This window comes from Scomber scombrus, chromosome 4 (assembly GCF_963691925.1).
Source record: "Scomber scombrus chromosome 4, fScoSco1.1, whole genome shotgun sequence".
Taxonomy (NCBI): Eukaryota; Metazoa; Chordata; class Actinopteri; order Scombriformes; family Scombridae; genus Scomber; species Scomber scombrus.
In genome coordinates this window covers 25,819,073-25,836,696 of record NC_084973.1, presented here as the reverse complement: position 1 = coordinate 25,836,696, position 17,624 = coordinate 25,819,073, and the positions used below count along the sequence as shown (strand labels likewise).

At 38.2% G+C, this 17,624-nt stretch overlaps 2 protein-coding genes across 2 annotated transcripts; one reads left to right on the top strand and one right to left on the bottom strand.

Annotated features, from left to right (window-relative positions):
* Nucleotides 1-1,818: 1,818 nt before the first annotated feature.
* On the bottom strand, nt 1,819-15,480 carry vsig10 (V-set and immunoglobulin domain containing 10). The gene is made up of 9 exons (XM_062416988.1): nt 15,388-15,480; nt 9,356-9,673; nt 8,529-8,834; nt 6,527-6,817; nt 4,240-4,524; nt 3,500-3,613; nt 3,250-3,262; nt 2,033-2,175; nt 1,819-1,948 (listed from the first exon to the last, which is right to left on the bottom strand). The coding sequence occupies exons 2-9, from the start codon at nt 9,564-9,566 to the stop codon at nt 1,845-1,847; spliced, it is 1,467 nt and encodes a 488-aa protein (XP_062272972.1). The 5' UTR covers nt 9,567-9,673; nt 15,388-15,480; the 3' UTR covers nt 1,819-1,844.
* pebp1 (phosphatidylethanolamine binding protein 1) lies at nt 13,594-16,316 on the top strand. Its single transcript, XM_062416996.1, has 4 exons — nt 13,594-13,843; nt 14,149-14,258; nt 15,411-15,511; nt 15,851-16,316. Exons 1-4 carry the CDS (start codon nt 13,709-13,711, stop codon nt 16,066-16,068), a joined length of 564 nt encoding a protein of 187 aa, XP_062272980.1. The 5' UTR covers nt 13,594-13,708; the 3' UTR covers nt 16,069-16,316.
* Nucleotides 16,317-17,624: the final 1,308 nt, after the last annotated feature.

The following is a 17,624-nucleotide window of genomic DNA, read 5'->3' as shown; positions in this document are numbered from 1 at the left end:
AAGTCTCAAGTTTGATTTAAAAAATATCTACACTCTCTGGTGATCTCAGGTCTTCAGGAAGGCTGCTCCAGAGACGAGGACCAGAATAATAAAAAGATGTCTCTTTGTGCGTTTTTTTTTTTTCGGACTTTGGGAATAATTAAAAGGCTGCTACAAGAAGACCTGAGAGTTCTTGAGGGTTTATAGGATAAAAACAAATCTGATAAATAGGAAGGACAAAGACCATTAAGAGCTTTATAAACCAATAAAAGGATCTTGTAATACTATTAACATTTTATCTTATAATTATTATTTTAAAATGCAGAATTTCTCCATTTATTGCTCTGGACAGCAACAACATAGTTGTTGACCCAGACGGGCCCATTGGAAAGATATTTTAGTTGATATTTATAGCAGAAAAAAATCCAGCATGAGATAAATATATATATATATATCTCATGCTGGATTTTTTTCTGCTATAAATATCAACTAAAATATCTTTCCAATGGGCCCGTCTTAGAGAATATTGGCCATAACTCATTAACCATTTTTCAAATCACCATAAGTCTTTGGTACATAATTTTTGAATATGTTTCAGAGTTTAACCTGAATTGGTGTGCATGTTCTGGGAGCGAGTACTAACCCAAATCTGAAGTGCCATATTGATTGGGGCAAGTGGGCGCAGCACACCACATATTTGTTTATAATTCAAAATGCCTTTGAGCAATCCTAATGAATCTTAGTGGAGTCATTGTGCACGTTCTCATAAATACACACACTGAGTTTTGTTCACTTGTGATGAAGCAGGGACAAATGGTGCAACTTCGAGTGCAGTCATTGAAATGCTGTTTACATTGCAACAACGAAACAAGTATGTGCTTGGTCTCACTCCTTTGAACAGAATTAAACTAGCTGAAGTGACTTTCCTTGGCTTTGTCTATCCTGAAACGTGCTCAGTGCTGCTTGCGGCTTTAATTTTCCATTTCAAAAAGGTTTTAACAAATTGTTCCTTGCAGCTATTTTTTTTTTCACTTAGATTTTAATCTTGCATATTTGCTGTCTTTTTATGTTAAAGTGTCTTTGTTTTCACTGAAACGTGGAATATAAATTGAATTTATGATTTCATTATCAAAAGATTTGATAAATATTGTAAGGGTGCAGCCATAAAAACATGTCTTCTTGGATTCAAATATTTAATTTGATATATAAATCATCTACTTTTAATGAAGCATTGCTATTGAGTATAGACATGTTTTTACTTTTAAGATACTTGAGGGGGATTTAAAAGAATAATCTTCAGGTTATACAGATTAAAAGACAGTTAAAGCACAATGTTCTTAACTAGAATGACTGAAATTTCACTCCACCATTCATGTGTCTTCTTGGTGGGCTTCATGTGCTTCCAAGAACATGTGAAAACTGGTTTTACCTCCGCTACATCCTGCACAACATCAGATATGACGAGTGACAAACTGACTCCACCACATTTTTAAAATGGTTCCTGTCGACAGTCACACTCTGGACTTAGATAATCTGTGTTCAGTGCAGGATGGAGACGTAACTAAAGAACAGGGAAGGAGGAAGTAATTATAGATGACCGAAGCCATTGTGACATTTTGTTTAAGCAGTTTAATTTACAGCATGAACCTTAACATCAGAGCAACATGTTTAAAATGCTGTACAAACAAACCACAGACATTAGTTTACAAAAATTCAAAACCTATTTAAAAAACAAATTTCAAGTGATCATGTTTGGGGATTTTTTTTTTTTTTACATGTGTCTTCCACCAATTCTGTTCACATTCTCATTGGGAGTGAATTGTATTTTCCATAAAATAACACAATCGTCTATAAACACCTAATATCTAAAATGTTACAAGATCCATCGGCTCTTCTGTCAGTTCGATTTCTTCATGCTGCTGCTGCTGCTGTGAACTCGTGTCAGTAGTTTCTGCATCCTCGTGATCACCTGACGAAAGAGGAGATTTTGACTTTACCAAACGTAAAGTTTCATTCACAAAAACACATTGAAACAGCTGTGATCAGATCGTACTCGATGGGATGCGGTGTATCTGGACCAGTGTTGTGTGCTGCCCGTTTGTTAACGGAGGAAGCCGCGGCACAGCGTCCTGAAAGATCTGCTCATCGTCTGACTCCACCAGACTCAGCACGTCTCCTCTGTCCTCCTCCACTTGTCTACAGAGCAGAAATATCATTATGTTAGAAAATACCAGGCAATCAGGCAATATTCATTTTCTTTTATGCTGTTACACATCATCAAATCTTTGTTGTTTGATGCATTTCAGGGATTATTTTGTGCTGTATCAACTTATGTTTCCAAACTAATTATAAAGAGGTTTTGAAAAACAGACAAAATTAAAATGCACCCTGTGGATTTTTTGAGTACTAGTAACACTATCAAGCAATATGAGTAAGAGTGGGTCCCTGTTTTGTTTGAGTCTTTTGTACGCTCACACATACTAGGGATGGATGATTTATTTAAGTTTCAAGTTCCTTCAAAAGTCTGCTCTGCAAATGTTTCATGAGGAAAGAAAAGCATTTAACAAGTTTATCATTCCTCAAAGATACACAAACAACTCCATAGGGTACCTTCAAGTAAAGTTAATTGCCAGCTTCCTCACTAAATGAGACTGAATTCTAAAACTAATTATTATCCAACAATGACTTGCACAAAGGAAATTCATTTTGAAAGCTCAAAAAAGTATTAAATCTCTATGTGTTAAGTTTAATTGACAGTGAGATTTTAAAGTCACGTTTGATTTGTGTATTATTGTATTGGTGTTATTAGTAAGTACAAGACGGTAAAGCACATATTGATTTCTTGTATGCAAACAGCAATACATACTACATCACTAGTATGTACTCAGTGCAAGAAGTACTTCATAATGGCTTCCTACATTTCCCAGAATGCATTGAACAACTAGAAAATGTGCATAAAATGTTCTCTTCTACTAAACCTGCTGCAGGAGAATGATGGAGTAAAAAAAAAAAAGAAAAAAGAAAAGCAAAGAGCACTTCTCACTGTCTATCAGACTACAATTTGAGTTGAAACTTTTCGTATTCCTGCTTTATCTGTGATAGATTTCTCAAGAATGATTGGTGAACACAGGTGCCAAATAGGGAGACACAAGAGGAGCTTTAAACTACAAAAAGTAACCAAGTAGAATAAAATAAAGCAAAATGAAACCTGAGTTTGAAGCAGTTTGGGTCATTAAAATAAGCATGCATAAGTAAATGTGAGATACTCACCCAAATCCACCTCCTGCAACAAAGATATGAACAGAAATTGTGAAATCAGTATTGGTGTATATCTATGATTCAGGCATTTGTGATTTACATTTCTCACATCCAGTGTTACAGATGCAGTACATTAATGTTCAACATGCATCAGTGATCATATATTTCTTAAACACATGAGGGAAAGTGGGGCAGAGTCATTAGCTGCATGCATTTGTGACTTCCACGCTTTGTGTTGGGAAGATAAACTCAATATACAAACCCAGGCAAATCCGGTGTCGGCTGGAGTAAACTGTTTTAGCTATGATGATGGCTGATCCCACGATCACAGCGGCTATGAAGACACCGATGATCGCTCCTGTGTAGGCCGAGGACGCTGTCGAGACAAAATGAGACGACGGGAGAAGATTGTGAAGCAGAAAAAGGGAGACGCAGCAGGTTTATCAGCATTCCAGAGGTGGAGCCGACACCTGCAGTAACTGGCTTCTCGTTTAAGTCTGTGTCTCTAAACAACTGCATGTTCAACTCACTGTGTTCACCTCTGATGTTAAAGTTTTCATTTGTTTATGTTAGTATGTATTTTCTGCTGACTATAGTCCAGCGGCTCCTTCACGTCTGGAGGCTGTCTGACAAACCTGTTAAAGAATGACCAGAATAACTTTTATGACCTTACCAAGAATATCCTATTCTACCCAAGATGGGCATTGTACTATATTTGAGCAACTGTGTCGAAGGTATAAATATTAGGATTCTTTAGACAGTCTTTGTCTTTGTCTGATGCATGACGGCGAGAACCGAGCTCGTATTAAATCATGCATTAAGCTGAACTCCTGATCTGACTCATCATTGCCACAGTTTTCGCACTATCAGTTTACATAGGTTATCTCTCTTTTCCTCTTTCACTCTCTCTAATCACTGTTTTCCTGTACATGTGACCATCTTAAAGTCAGTTTCTGTGTATCTATTTGCACACTGAACCACTTCCTCTCATCCCAGACTCACTCTTCACAGTGAGGTAGACTTCCAGCTCTCGGACATCGAGGGGGTTCTCGCTGCGGCAGAAGTAGGCGCCTTCGTCGTCCTTGCTGACGTTGAGTATGGTCAGCTTCCGTGTGTAGCCATCTTCAGACAGGAGGTACTTCGATCCGGGCACAATTTCCTCTTGCTGGAGCCCTTTCCTCCACGTGGTGTTTGCAGAGGGGATTGACTTCACCTCGGTACAGGTTAGAGTTACGCTGCTCGCCTCCAGAGCTGTGACCAGAGGGTCGCCTTCAGGGAACGGACGCTCTGGGAGAGAGCGACAAACACTCAAATTAGCTCAGATTGGACAAATTTAGATCACATCTCAGCACATTTTTATTTAATTGCTTCGAAGAATAGTTTGCCACTTTGGAAAATGTGCCTATTGGCTGTCTTACCAGCAAGAATAAGATGAGAAGATTGATGAGAAAAATGTACTTTTCCAAAATGTCAAACTAATCATTTAAATCAGTTATCAATCAATAATGTCAAACAGTCTCTGGTTCCTGCTTCTTTTCTCTATTTATTATAATTATAAAATGAATATTTGGTTTTAGGCAGAAAAAACAAGCTGAAGATGTTACCTGTAGCTCTGGGAATTTGTGATCACAAAAATAATTGATAAAAAACATCAGTGCTGTGGTGTTTCATGGCTGTCGTGTTTATCCTTCAACTTTCTGCTGAAGTTTGAGTTTCGGTATGTCGCACTCAGGGCTTTTACTGTCAACTAGCTCGTTCTTCAACTAAAATTTGCCGCTATTGCAACGAGAACACCAAACCTACACTTTTTACATTTCAGAAGAGCTAAGAACCATCCAGCAGACTGTGGTGAGAACTTAAAAAGTGTAAAGTTTCAGAAAAGGCACACACGTTTTATATTAATAAATAAAAAAGTAGAATGGTTATATAATTCCTTCAGAGATTAGACAGGTAGAGTTTGGATCTCATTTGATAAAGACACACCCTGTGTTCAATGATTTATTGGTGATAAGGTTAAACAAACCTATATAGGAACCTTTTCCGTCATCTCATTGTCGGAGCAATGCAGTCCTGTGACCTTTACACTGCTGAGTGACTCACTAACTGTCCACATGACCTGCATTCACACACCAGCCTCGCTACTAGCTGGGTCTCACTGACTGTGTTTGTATGCACGGAAATACTTCAAATCTAATGTAAACTAATTATAGGAGCATTCATTATGAGAGTTAAACAACTTCTAAACAACGTAATTTTAATGATGTAACAATGACACTGAAAGGCACCACACTACCAGCCACACTACTGTAGTGAAGTACTGTTGTTTTAACATACAGGAAACACTCCTCAGCATCAGTTAACCTGTCAATCAATTATCCTGGGTGGTGACTCTCATATCACTATCGCTAACAATTATTATAATCATTGATTTATCTGCAGATTATTTTCAGAATGAATCAATTAACCATCAATAAAACATCGTAATAACAGATAAACAGGGAAACATGCCCATCACTATATCCTACAGCACATTCAAACATTATTAGATGTAATGTAATGTATTTTGACCAAAACCACAAAATGTAAATATACTATCACATAAGCAAACTCACATTAAAAAAGCTGGAACCATCAATTGTTTGTCATTTTTTGTAATTAACATTATTATGAATCTGCAGCTATTATTATAGCTGCAGATTCATTTTCTTTTGTTTTTATGTTAATTGACTGATTAATTGACTAATTGTTGCAGCTTTTAACACTCAAAGTGTTTATAATATAAACAGAATAGATCACATGGAATATGACTGGACTTAGAGATCGGTTGTGGAAGGGTGTGTAGGGGCGTAGGCACATTTGATCAGTCACTGAAATGTGTGTAAACAAGGATTAAGCAATGTTTTCTTACGAGTGCAAAATACAGTCAGAAACCTGAATGATGATCATGTGCAGTTAAAAGTATATATAAGGCTGAAACCAGGATATCAGACTCTAAACGGAGATACTAAACATACTAAATGATGTCAACATCACAATCAAAAAAAGCTCAAATGTTAAGGAGAGCAACATGTTTTTGCAATTTGGGTGAAAACCCTTTAAACTGTCTTATAATTACTAAACTAAAATCAATTAAATGCAAAGAATACTGAGAGCCAGTAAATATGTCAAATCTCAATATTGAACGCTCTCAGAGAAGCTCAGTGGCATCTAAAGTGGAAAGTACATCAAATATTCAGTAGTTGCACATCTCAGGATTGTTAAGAAGCTCATTTCACCATAACACACTTACGGAGGGTGAACAAACACGACCTCTCATTTCCTGCATTGAGCGCCAGGTGCTGCGCCATGCACCTCACCGTCTGGCCGTCGAACAGCTGGGAGCGATTCATCGTCACCGACAGGCTGTCCGCCATCTCTGTAGCATAAATGCGTCCTTTCCAGTGAGCTCCCTGCTCCCCCTCGTCTTCACCCCAGCGCAGTGTTGGGGTGGGATACGCCCCAAACCAGGAGCAGTTGAACACGATGTGAAAGGGGTCCTGTGCTGTCACCCACATACACTCAGGGTGCCTCTCTGGGGCATCTAGTCAGGACAAAAGATGTAAAATGAGAGGAGAAGAAGTATTATCTCAGCATCTCTGTGTTATGACTGACATTATTTAAATATTGAAGCCTTTTTAGGGACATCATGCAAAGAAGGAAGTCATAGCAGCTGATAAAACTCTTTTGAGTCTGACAAATTAAGGAACCACATTATACGCAAACTTTTCAAAACCCACTAAAAACTTAAATGAAAAGTTTGTTGAATAATCTGATCCCCATCAATGATTTCCTTTTAAATTAGCTGACCATCTGTCTGTAAACTTTGCTCCTACTTCTCTCTCTAAGTCTCAATATGTGCATCTTTAAATTCTCTTCACTGTAATAGACTTTAATTCTGCATAAAAATGTCATATAGAAAAGAGACTAATATATCCATTACTAAAACCATTACTAACACATAACTCTTGAGTCAAGAGGCCTGGTATGACTTGTACTCCAGTCAAGTCCTTTTTTTCTTTACATAGCCCAACACAATTTTACTTTTATCTGTACAGCATTCGACACTTCAATCCTTCAACTCTTGATTTGAGTGGAACAGAGGATGGATCGCCCTTTTAGGACAGAGAGGTAACGTAAGCATAGATGTGAGTACAGAATACAACAAAATAGCAATATTAGAGGAGGATTTGCTTTTTATTTCATACCTTCTGTTTATGGTTTGGTTAATTTTGTTAAATTCGAAAAATAAAAAGTTAAATGTAATAAAATCTTCAAGAGGTAAAATGAAACACAAAACTATGGTTTGTATGTTGTGTTACGTTGTCATTTGCAAGTGTCTTCATTGAGTGAAGTGTTAACTGTAAAATCTCAACACATAAAACACTACATGCACAATAACACTTTGGGGCTCCTTCCTGACCCTCGTTTAGTGGTGCAACTAATGATTATTTTCATTACTGAATAATCTGCAGATTATTTTCTCGATTCATTGATTAATCACTTGGTCTATAAAACATCAGAAAAATCTGAATTACAATTTCCTACAGCCCAATGTTATCAGGTGTAGTGAAGTTATTGTCAGTTAAAACAAAGTAAAGCAACACATTTTCAAATTTCAGGAGCATTTTTGCTTGAAAACCGACATAGTCCTATTCTGTTTGTGTGTGTGTGTGTGTGTGTGTGTGTGTGATTTTACACATGTTTTAAATGCGCATTGTTTGTTGTTGAGTTTTGTTGCTTTATGACAGACAATAAAGTTATCCAATCTTAATGTTATCTTAATAATAATCGATTCTCAAAATAGTTGCCAGTTGACGAATCAATTAAGTAAACTAATTGTTCCAGATTTTCCCTCTGCCTTCCCTCAAAAACAGTTATTTTTACAACAGAAGCCACATAGATTAAAGATTAAGATTAAATATATTGTGCTGTGTTTAGTTGATCAGTCTGGCAAGGTTCCACTTGAGGAAAACTTTGCAAAATTATATTTAAAAAAAAAGGTTTTGTAGAGAAATATGTTTATATTATTCCGACTAAGGTGTTGTTTTGGTATCCAGATTGAATCTCAGCTCTTTTATTTGATAATTTAAACTAAATGTTGCTTTGTAAATATTTTTACTCATGACATTATTTAATAAAAGCTGAGTCTTGCTATTTGCAGCCCAATACATGAGAATAACTGTACAAATAACAGGTTTCCACATCACACCTACAGTATATTCTCAGTGAGGTATTCTGTTAGTGGTACTTACAGTATACTAGCAGTTCTGTGCTCTTATTGACTGTCTGACCAGACACAGGGTTTTGGGCCAAGCAGCTATAAACTCCCTGAGCGCTGGGCTGAATGTCTGTGATCTTGAAGTCCAGCCAGGATCCAGAGGTGGAAACCAGCGAGTTGTTGCTGGACGAGGCTCCTCTGAAGGCTAAGGTCAGCTGCTGAGACGGGTAGGAGGAGCCGGAGCAGTTAAAGTTGACAGTCGAGCCCAGAAAGATGAAGAGCGTGCCATTGGACAGGGCAGTGGCGGGACCGACGGATATTGTGACATTTTCTGGATCACCTGAAAGAAGTTTGTGCAGGGGATTAAAAACTGTTTCAATCAATCTTTATTATCACAGGAAAGTTTGTAATTGATACAAGGATGTTATTTTTCAGTTCTCGTACAGATCCCAGAGTTTAAAAAATGAACCAAATAAGCTGGTCTGAATTTTTGGGAAATGTGTTTAAAATGATGCAGGAGACATACAGAATCATACACTTCTTCATAATGAGAAACTCTGGAGCTTAAAGAGAAGTGGGGGTCAGGAGAAATCTCAATCGGAATTAAAAGTTTTTGTTGGTACATTCAGATATGGAAGAAATGGACAATCAGCTCTAAAAAGTTTGGCTTTTTCCTTAAAAATATAAAAATCTTTAGTTGCAACTCTGCTTTAGTGCAGCTTTCAGTATCATCCATGTCACCATGAGAATGCAAGCCTGTCAGTCATGTTGAAAAACCAGTTTGTGTATTTAGTGAAAAAAAGGCCCAGCAGTTCATCATCATACTTGGACTCTTTACTGCACTCATGAATGTTCACTTACTGGCTACTTGGAGCAGGACTCGTCCATGAAAGGTGAGGTTTCCTTGCAGTGAGGAGTTGCACAGGTAGCTGCCCTCATCTCCAGCTCTCACCCCCTGGATGTTCAGACTCCCATCATGCAGCACTATGAGGCGCTGCACGGCAGCTGGAGTTGGTGTTGGTGTTGGTGTTGAAGGGCCACCGTTGATGAAGACTTCTCCTCCGTTCTTCATCCATGTAGTTAAAGACGGTGTTACATTACCGGCAGTGTAACAAGGAAGTAGAGCGATGTCGCCCGGTGAGGCTGTCACGACCGTCTCAGTGGAGCCCGAAACTCCCGCTTTGACAAGAAAAGGAAGAGGAAAAAATACAACATGTAAGCAGGGTTTTTTTGTTTCACACTCACCTGGCTCACCTGCAATGATAAAAACTCACCTGTCGCGTATGAGCACAAGTGTAGAAGCGCTACAGTTGTGACTATCTTCATGATAACTTCCCAATTGGCTACATCTCCTTCTCCCAAAAAAAAAAATGAATAAAAGGCTTCCAGTCCAAACCTGTCTGACTAGTTTACCTGCTGTGTGAGACTGTCTGACACACACCTGAGCACAGTGGACACCAGTCCGCCCATCTTAAAGCACAGGTGAGCAGACTGACAGGACCTCACTTCAGTTTCTCTGCCACAGTTTCGGGCGGACGTGCTTTGTTTACTAGAGTATGCTGATCCGGAAACTTTGGCAAGAATAAACCACACCCTGATTTCACCTTCTTAAAGGTACAGTAACAGCATTTTAAAAAAAGAAGCTGATACATCATTGTTTTTTTCAATGAAATATGCAGGCCCAAATAATATTACATCATTATAATACTGTATTAGGACAGTTGTTAAAGTACACTATAATAATATATCTGCAACACTGGTGTTATAAGTAGAGGGGTTTCTCCCATATATGGACTGATTTGTTTAATTTTTTTAATACATTTGAACAGGTTCAAGATGAGGTTCAAAGTACAGTCTTGACTGTGGAAACAATGAAACAATGTCTACACAAGGTCGTTTTAGGAGCCGTGCCAGGGCTTTCAGTCATATGACGTGATTTTAATCAACAGTTGGATTTTGTCCTCTTTTTTTTGCAGAGAAACTTGAGGGTTCATTTTTGACCTTAGAAACTGCAGCTAGGTGAAACATACACACAAAACAAAAAACACACAAGTTCTACATTGTATTTCCAGAGCTTTCAGCCACATTTGATGGCCTTCCTCTGTCATCATAGCGATGGTATGTGATAATAAATAATTATATATAATGTATAATAGATCCAAAATATAATACAACACATAAATGTACAGCCTTGATATAAAGTACAAGTGATTTGTAGGGCTGCGTATCGGTACTCGATACCTTTAAGATACTGACCAAAATAAGTTGATATCAAATAGTATCGAAACGACTCCCATCAAACGATACCTGCAATCAATCCTTTTTGCACCCAGAGCTAGAGAATATTACTATTGTATGGACTTACTCACAGCCAAACAACACAAGCCTTCTTTGATTTAGTGTGACATGTGATTGGCCCACTGCCACAGCAGCTACAACCCGTCTGTGGTGGTGAAGTCTCGGTGAATTTGAATTAGCGCGCTTAGCAGTTCAGCAGCCAACGATCCCACCTAAACGCTCTAATTAATCAAATCATTTAGATGTGGAGGAGTGCATTTTAATGTAATTTAATGGCTATATTCATATTTTGGGTATGGATTGAAGTACTCAATTGGTATCGCATCACTTTAAGGGTACTTGGATTGGTACTGGTATTGTAATTTTTTTAAATGACACCCAGCCCTAGTGATTTGTTGTAAATTGGTTACATTTTTTCAGACTTTAACTGATTACATTACAACTAAAGTATCAGCTTGTCTTGTTAGTTGAGGATACCAGAGACAGTATTCTTTTGCAGTCCAGTAGCCTTTAATAAATCACTTAAGTGTACATATACAAGCTCCTTGACCTCTGCATCAAGTGAGGAGCACATTGAACAGCTCACACAAACATTTTATACTTCCAGCCTCCGCCCAACACAACTGTCAGCACCAGCAGTCACACTTCTCTGTCAGCAGACCCCTGTTTCCTGCAAGATAATCAATAACTCTTCTATACAATGTCTCATGCCGGTCCTGTACAGCTTCCAGTTCTTACATTTAGTTCCCGTTTTTCCAGCAATCACTTCTAAGAATCAGGGTCACCATGTATCATGCACTTAAGATAACCTTTTCCATTTCTTCTTTCCTAACAGAGGAGACACTCATTCCGTCTACACAGACAATACACAAGACATTTTATTTAGAATAATGTTACAGTATGTCTAGATAAGGTCAAGAGTTCATCATGCTCTTTTAAAGGCAGTAATTACAAGTTAAATATACTTCTACACTGGATTAATGATCGTCAAAGTATTAATACAATAATATAATACTGATGAATTGAGATATCTGTTGTATGAAGCTTTTATGGCACAGTCGGATGTTTCTGTGGTTATTTTGGATTTGGATTATGGCACAAAGGAATTACTCAATATTGTGTGTATAGGTTTAACATACAGATGTGTATTTTTTAATATCTAATAAAAATATCCTCATAAAATAGATGTATAATAAGTACTCTAGATAGTCAAGTCAAATGCAATAGATGCTGGGAAAACAAATGACCTAGTGAGTGTAATTTAGACGTTACAAGATTATAACATTATGTAATAACTGAACATCTGTTTTTTACTAAACTGTGTATTTTAGCTGTGAGTTTGGGGATGAACTCACTCTCTCACCACTTTTAATCTGTCTCACTTCTGCAATATAACACTCAAATTCAACACTTTAGGAAGAAACATTCATATAATGTGAATCAGTGGCACACAATCTTTATCAGATCTGTGATTTGTGGCATGCAAATCTAAACCAAAGTCATAGATGACATAATAGGCACCATTCACACAGGTTACTACAATGTGTGCTATAAACTACTACACTGATAACCACAGACCCAATCAGATAGGAATATTACTGCATCTTAATAAGAAGGAGAAACAAGTAAATAATGTTTCTCAATTTACTAAGCCAATTATACATTTCTCCCAGAGCCTATTTACTAAAAATGGGACATCTGGAAACAGAAAGTGTGTTAATAGAGCATGGGAGGGACGACTGATCTGATTGACAGAAGTTTAAACAAATCACAAACCTAGCCTGCTGCCTGTCCCATATGTGACATTCAAGCATAGACAGATTAACTGGGAGAATTAAAAAAAAAAACACATACGACTTCTCTATTCAGAGTGCTAAACACAAAAACATGAATTTGGAATAAGGTTCAGTTAGTTAAGTAGCTACTTAGCATTGGTCTACTGTCAATATGTGTCAGTAATGTGGTAAAACTGGTCAAATATATGGTAATTATCCAGTAAATGTGAATCTACATAAAGACAATCAGGTGTTATCAACGCAGCAACAGATAATTTATCTATTTTAGATCGTTTAATGTTTACAAATTGAAATATTTTTGTTCCAGATGATATAACAGTGGTGGAAAGAGAGGGCCTATGAGCATGATTTTTGACATCACAACTAGTTTTGAAGTAAATTCTTGTCCAATATGCAATTTACCAAGGCTGGATCAGCACCCTCAGGGGCCCCCTGGACTGAAACTCCTGCTTATTTCACTAGTTGGTCATTTTTCTTACACACTTGTTGATACAACCTAAACACAGTTCATTGTGGGATGCTAACCAATCCTCATTTGCCCAGCTTTCAAATTGATAAATAAAACACTCAATCATGACACTTACTTTCCATGATTTTTTGTTTTATTCTAATTGGATAACGCTGCTGTCGGGTGGAAACCTTGTAACTCCATATTTCGTTTTAGTGTTGGCTTTGTTTCCGACAGTGAGGATAATTATCAACATCAAAAGAATGGGTCAAGCCTTGTTTCATATTTCTGTGGAGCCTGACCCAAAAAAACTTTTATTACTCCCATCATGGAGGGCCCCCTTTTTGCACAAGAGCCCCTAGGCACTTGTGCAGATTCCCTGTATGGTAGATCCAGTCATGCAACTTACACAAACGTGCTGTGGAAATGTATGACTATCTTAAATACTAGACATCCTGATCCACACTCCACACCAATCGGTGGCGGTAATGCACCAACTCGCTATTTTGCCAACCTCCCAATAAACCTCAAAGAAGACGCAGATAAACACGCACATTTTCCAGGAGTTCTCGCATCTTCTGACTGTACGTGAACGCATCACTTTTGACTGTTTCTCTGTGTGTGTGCGCACTCAGCACCGCCTGCAGCTCAAATCAGTCCTGTTCAGACAACATGCCCGTAGATTTGAGCCAGTGGACCGGGCCTCTTGCCCTGCAGGAGGTCGAGGAGAAGCCTGCCAAGCCTCTGACTGTTAAATACGGCTCTGTGGAGATTGACGAACTGGGAAAAGTCCTCACACCGACACAGGTTAGTCAGCTAACGGGGAGTAGCCGACTCTGCAAACTCTGCATTGTTTCTAAATGAAGAGCTGCACTGTGAGCACCATGCTTAGACGCATTTATCTCATTAAACTCTGCTTTATCGTTCATTATTTGGCTACAGCTTGCTTGCAAATGTTTGCCAACAATAAATTAGGTTGCATACATAACGCACCCCACCACCCCCAAGCCATGTCTGCAGCTGAAATAGATGGAGAACAGCGCTCTCTAATGGGGGGAAAGGGAGCCAAAAGTTATGCACTCAGCAGGTTTTTTAATTAAATCTTCTTCCAGGTGCAGCATCGACCCACCAGTGTGGAGTGGGATGGATGTGACCCTGGTAAACTGTACACCCTGGCCCTGACTGACCCTGATGCTCCCAGCAGGAAAGACCCCAAATTCAGGTGAGGAGTGGGCAACACTTCTTACCTCCTGTTTGACATTTGAATAGTTCATTTAAAATTTGGGAGATACAGGGAGACAATAGTTAATGTCAAATTATTTTTAAAAATCCTTTTAATTAAATTTAGTTGGAGTTGTTACAACTAATTCTGTGACCTGATTGGGAGTTTTTAATGTTTCTTTCAATGTTTCTTTCCGTCATGGTTACAGACAGTGGGCATGCATTAACTTTCTTGGAAGGGGTGTGGGGGGTATTTTATGCTTTCTTTAGAAACATGACAGGAAATGAAGGGAGGAAATAAGTAAGCATGCAACCTAAATAAACTTTAACCACAAACATTGTGGTCTATGATTGATGCCATACACCTTTTTTCAAGTTGGTCTTAAAGCAATGAGGGACCTTAATGAACATTTTAACAGATTTTCCTTGCTGTAATCATTCCTCATGTTCATACTGACCATTAAATGTGCTTTTTGAGAAAAAATGTGTTGGCACCCTCACATGAGGAAGAAAAGTACATTTAGCTGACTTTTCTTTTGCCCTTGCCAAAAGAGTTTAACTTTTTTTATACCTGTTTGTTAAAATGAGCACTTTGTTTCTCAGTCACTAATTTTGCTATAATAACAAAAACAGGAACTTTGGCACTTAAAAGACTGTAATGTTGAAAGATATGTATTTGACTGATTTGGACACTGAGGCTTCATATTAGCTTCAGATAAACTTTTAAATACCTTTTTACACTAAAGGAGGACTGTGGATTTTCTCCACTTACAATGCAATTATGAAGGGATCCTCTAATGACCAGTATGAACAGGAGGAATGCATCTGCACATTTCTGTGCTAAACCAGCTTTCCTCAGCTAAAGAAACATAACTGCATTTTTAGAGACTATGAGGGTTTGTAGCCTCGTGGTCACAGGAATACTGGACCTGCACCAGAACCGCTATCATAATGGATGAATGCACTTTGTAACAGTGTTTTTAAAGGGGGATTTTCCATCTCAGTTGTTCCTGTGAGCACTCAGTGTGTGAACATCAATGCTAAAAGTGAACTACAGGAAGCAGCTCTTGTTCTTGTTCTCTGTTTGAAATGAATTTTGCACATTTTTACTTCTTCTAAACATCACTCACATGCTATTTGTGTGTCACTAAAGGGAGTGGCATCATTTCCTGGTGGTCAACATGAAAGGGAAAGACGTCTCCTCTGGCTGCGTCATGTCAGACTATGTCGGCTCTGGTCCTCCAAAAGGCACAGGTAAGACAAAATAACATGTAGCTTATTGGTCAGATGTGTCGAGTGCAGAAGCAATAATATAAATACAGATACAAGTTCCTGAAGAAGCTCCTCTGTCCAAAAACATCATGTATTAAAATTGTGACCAATTGTGAATTGGTCCAGACGCTCAGGCCTGCATGTTTTTCGCAGTTGTCTTCATATTTATATTGATAAAAATTGGTGTATTTGTGAGACTACATGCAGTTTGTCTATTTGAACTTAAACTATCCACTAAACAGTTGTTAAATTGAACGTATGTATTTTTTCCAGTGGTGATGAAACTAAACACTTTGTCTCATTTGTCTTTGTCCCCCGCAGGTCTCCACAGGTACGTTTGGCTGGTGTACGAGCAGCCAGGCAGTCTGTCCTGCTCTGAGGCCACCCTCACCAACTGCTGCGGAGACGGCCGCGGCAAGTTCAAGATCCAGACCTTCAGGCAGAAATACAAGCTGGAGGCCCCAGTGGCCGGGACCTGCTACCAGGCAGAGTGGGACGACTACGTCCCCAAACTGTACGAGCAGCTGGCTGGAAAATAAAAGAAGCTAAGACTCGACTTAGAAGCGTTTAGCACTAGGAATTCCTACACAGGCTTTCGATTTGTAGGATATTCCCTGCAAGAGGCAAAAAAAACCCCCAACAGTAACAAAGCATTTTCATTTTTTTTGAGTGTGCCACTGAATAGTATTTTCTTCCCATTGTTGCCTTTGCTTGTTAGCCACGCTCTAACAGAAATAACATCTCCTCTCAATGATGTCATCTGCACAATAAATCTGCTCAACACTGAGACGGTTGTGTTCTCTTTTTTTGGGAAATGTTTTCTGATCTTTTTAAAGGTTTACGAGGCAACTTGACCCTTTGACATTTTAAACCTTAATGGAACAATAATTACGTATTTAAATTATCCAAATGTGAGGGAGAATTTGTGAAAACAAGATTATTCAGCAGATTGAGATATAAATACCGGGGGGGGGGGGGGGGTTCATTAAACAATTGCTTATTTACACGTCCAGCAGCTACAGTGCAACAGTTGTTTTATGTTGGTCATTTTTTAATTTATTTGTTAAATGCTCCATAATCTTCACTTGTCAGCTGCTAACTTTATTGTTTGGTGTAGGCCTGTCACCATAACTACTTTTGTTGGATGATATATCGTGTTAGTAATAATCACGATAAACAATATTATTGTCATTTGAAGATCAATTTATACCACTGATATGGTGATAATGTAATAGCATGATAATGCAAGAGGGGTGGGGGATGGGATTGGAGAAATTGGTGCCATGCTTCTGTAAAAACAGACAGCCATTATGGGTCAGGACATATACCTCACTTCTGCAGTCTCCACTCAGGACATGCACAGCAAGGAATGGAGGCAACTACTGGCTAGCCAATGTGACATGAATAGCCTCTTACCTGCTAATGTGAAGTATGGCAATATCGAGGTCAAAAATATGATGAAGTTCATGTCCATGTATCATATGATAAGTATATATTTAGACATGATGATGCTGATAATTATGTTATTGCAAGATGAATTGATAACATAATTATTGTTAACTAGTTATTAACTAGTTTGGTGTTGAGCTTGTAGCATACAGTAGTTTTTTTTTGTTGTTTTTTTTAACTTTTTGACTGAGAACAGTTACTTAAAACTCTTACACTTAAAAATGAAGCACTGAAAGCATTGAGAGCGAACCGAAAAAGATAGGTGTTAATTGAAAGATGCTTAAATGCTCCTAACAACACTGCATAAGTGAACTGCAGGGTCAGGGGATAATTCGCTGAGGGTTTGTTCCTTTAAGTGACACATTTCACATCACATCCATCTAATGTTGCCCTCAAATCAACCCTCCTTGTATAACTAGGACGTGAACTTTATTATGAAAATATTGATTATATCTACAACCAAGTCCAGCTGCCCTCGATTCAGCCGTCCTTGGACAACCAGGACCTGAACTGTTTTAACCCTTACACGCTTTTCATAATCAAATTTGACCGATTTTTTTCATTTTAGAGCTGTAAAAATAACCTATACACATTTGTTTTTGGTGGACTTTTCCTAATGTGACCCTGAATGTAAATAACATTTTTT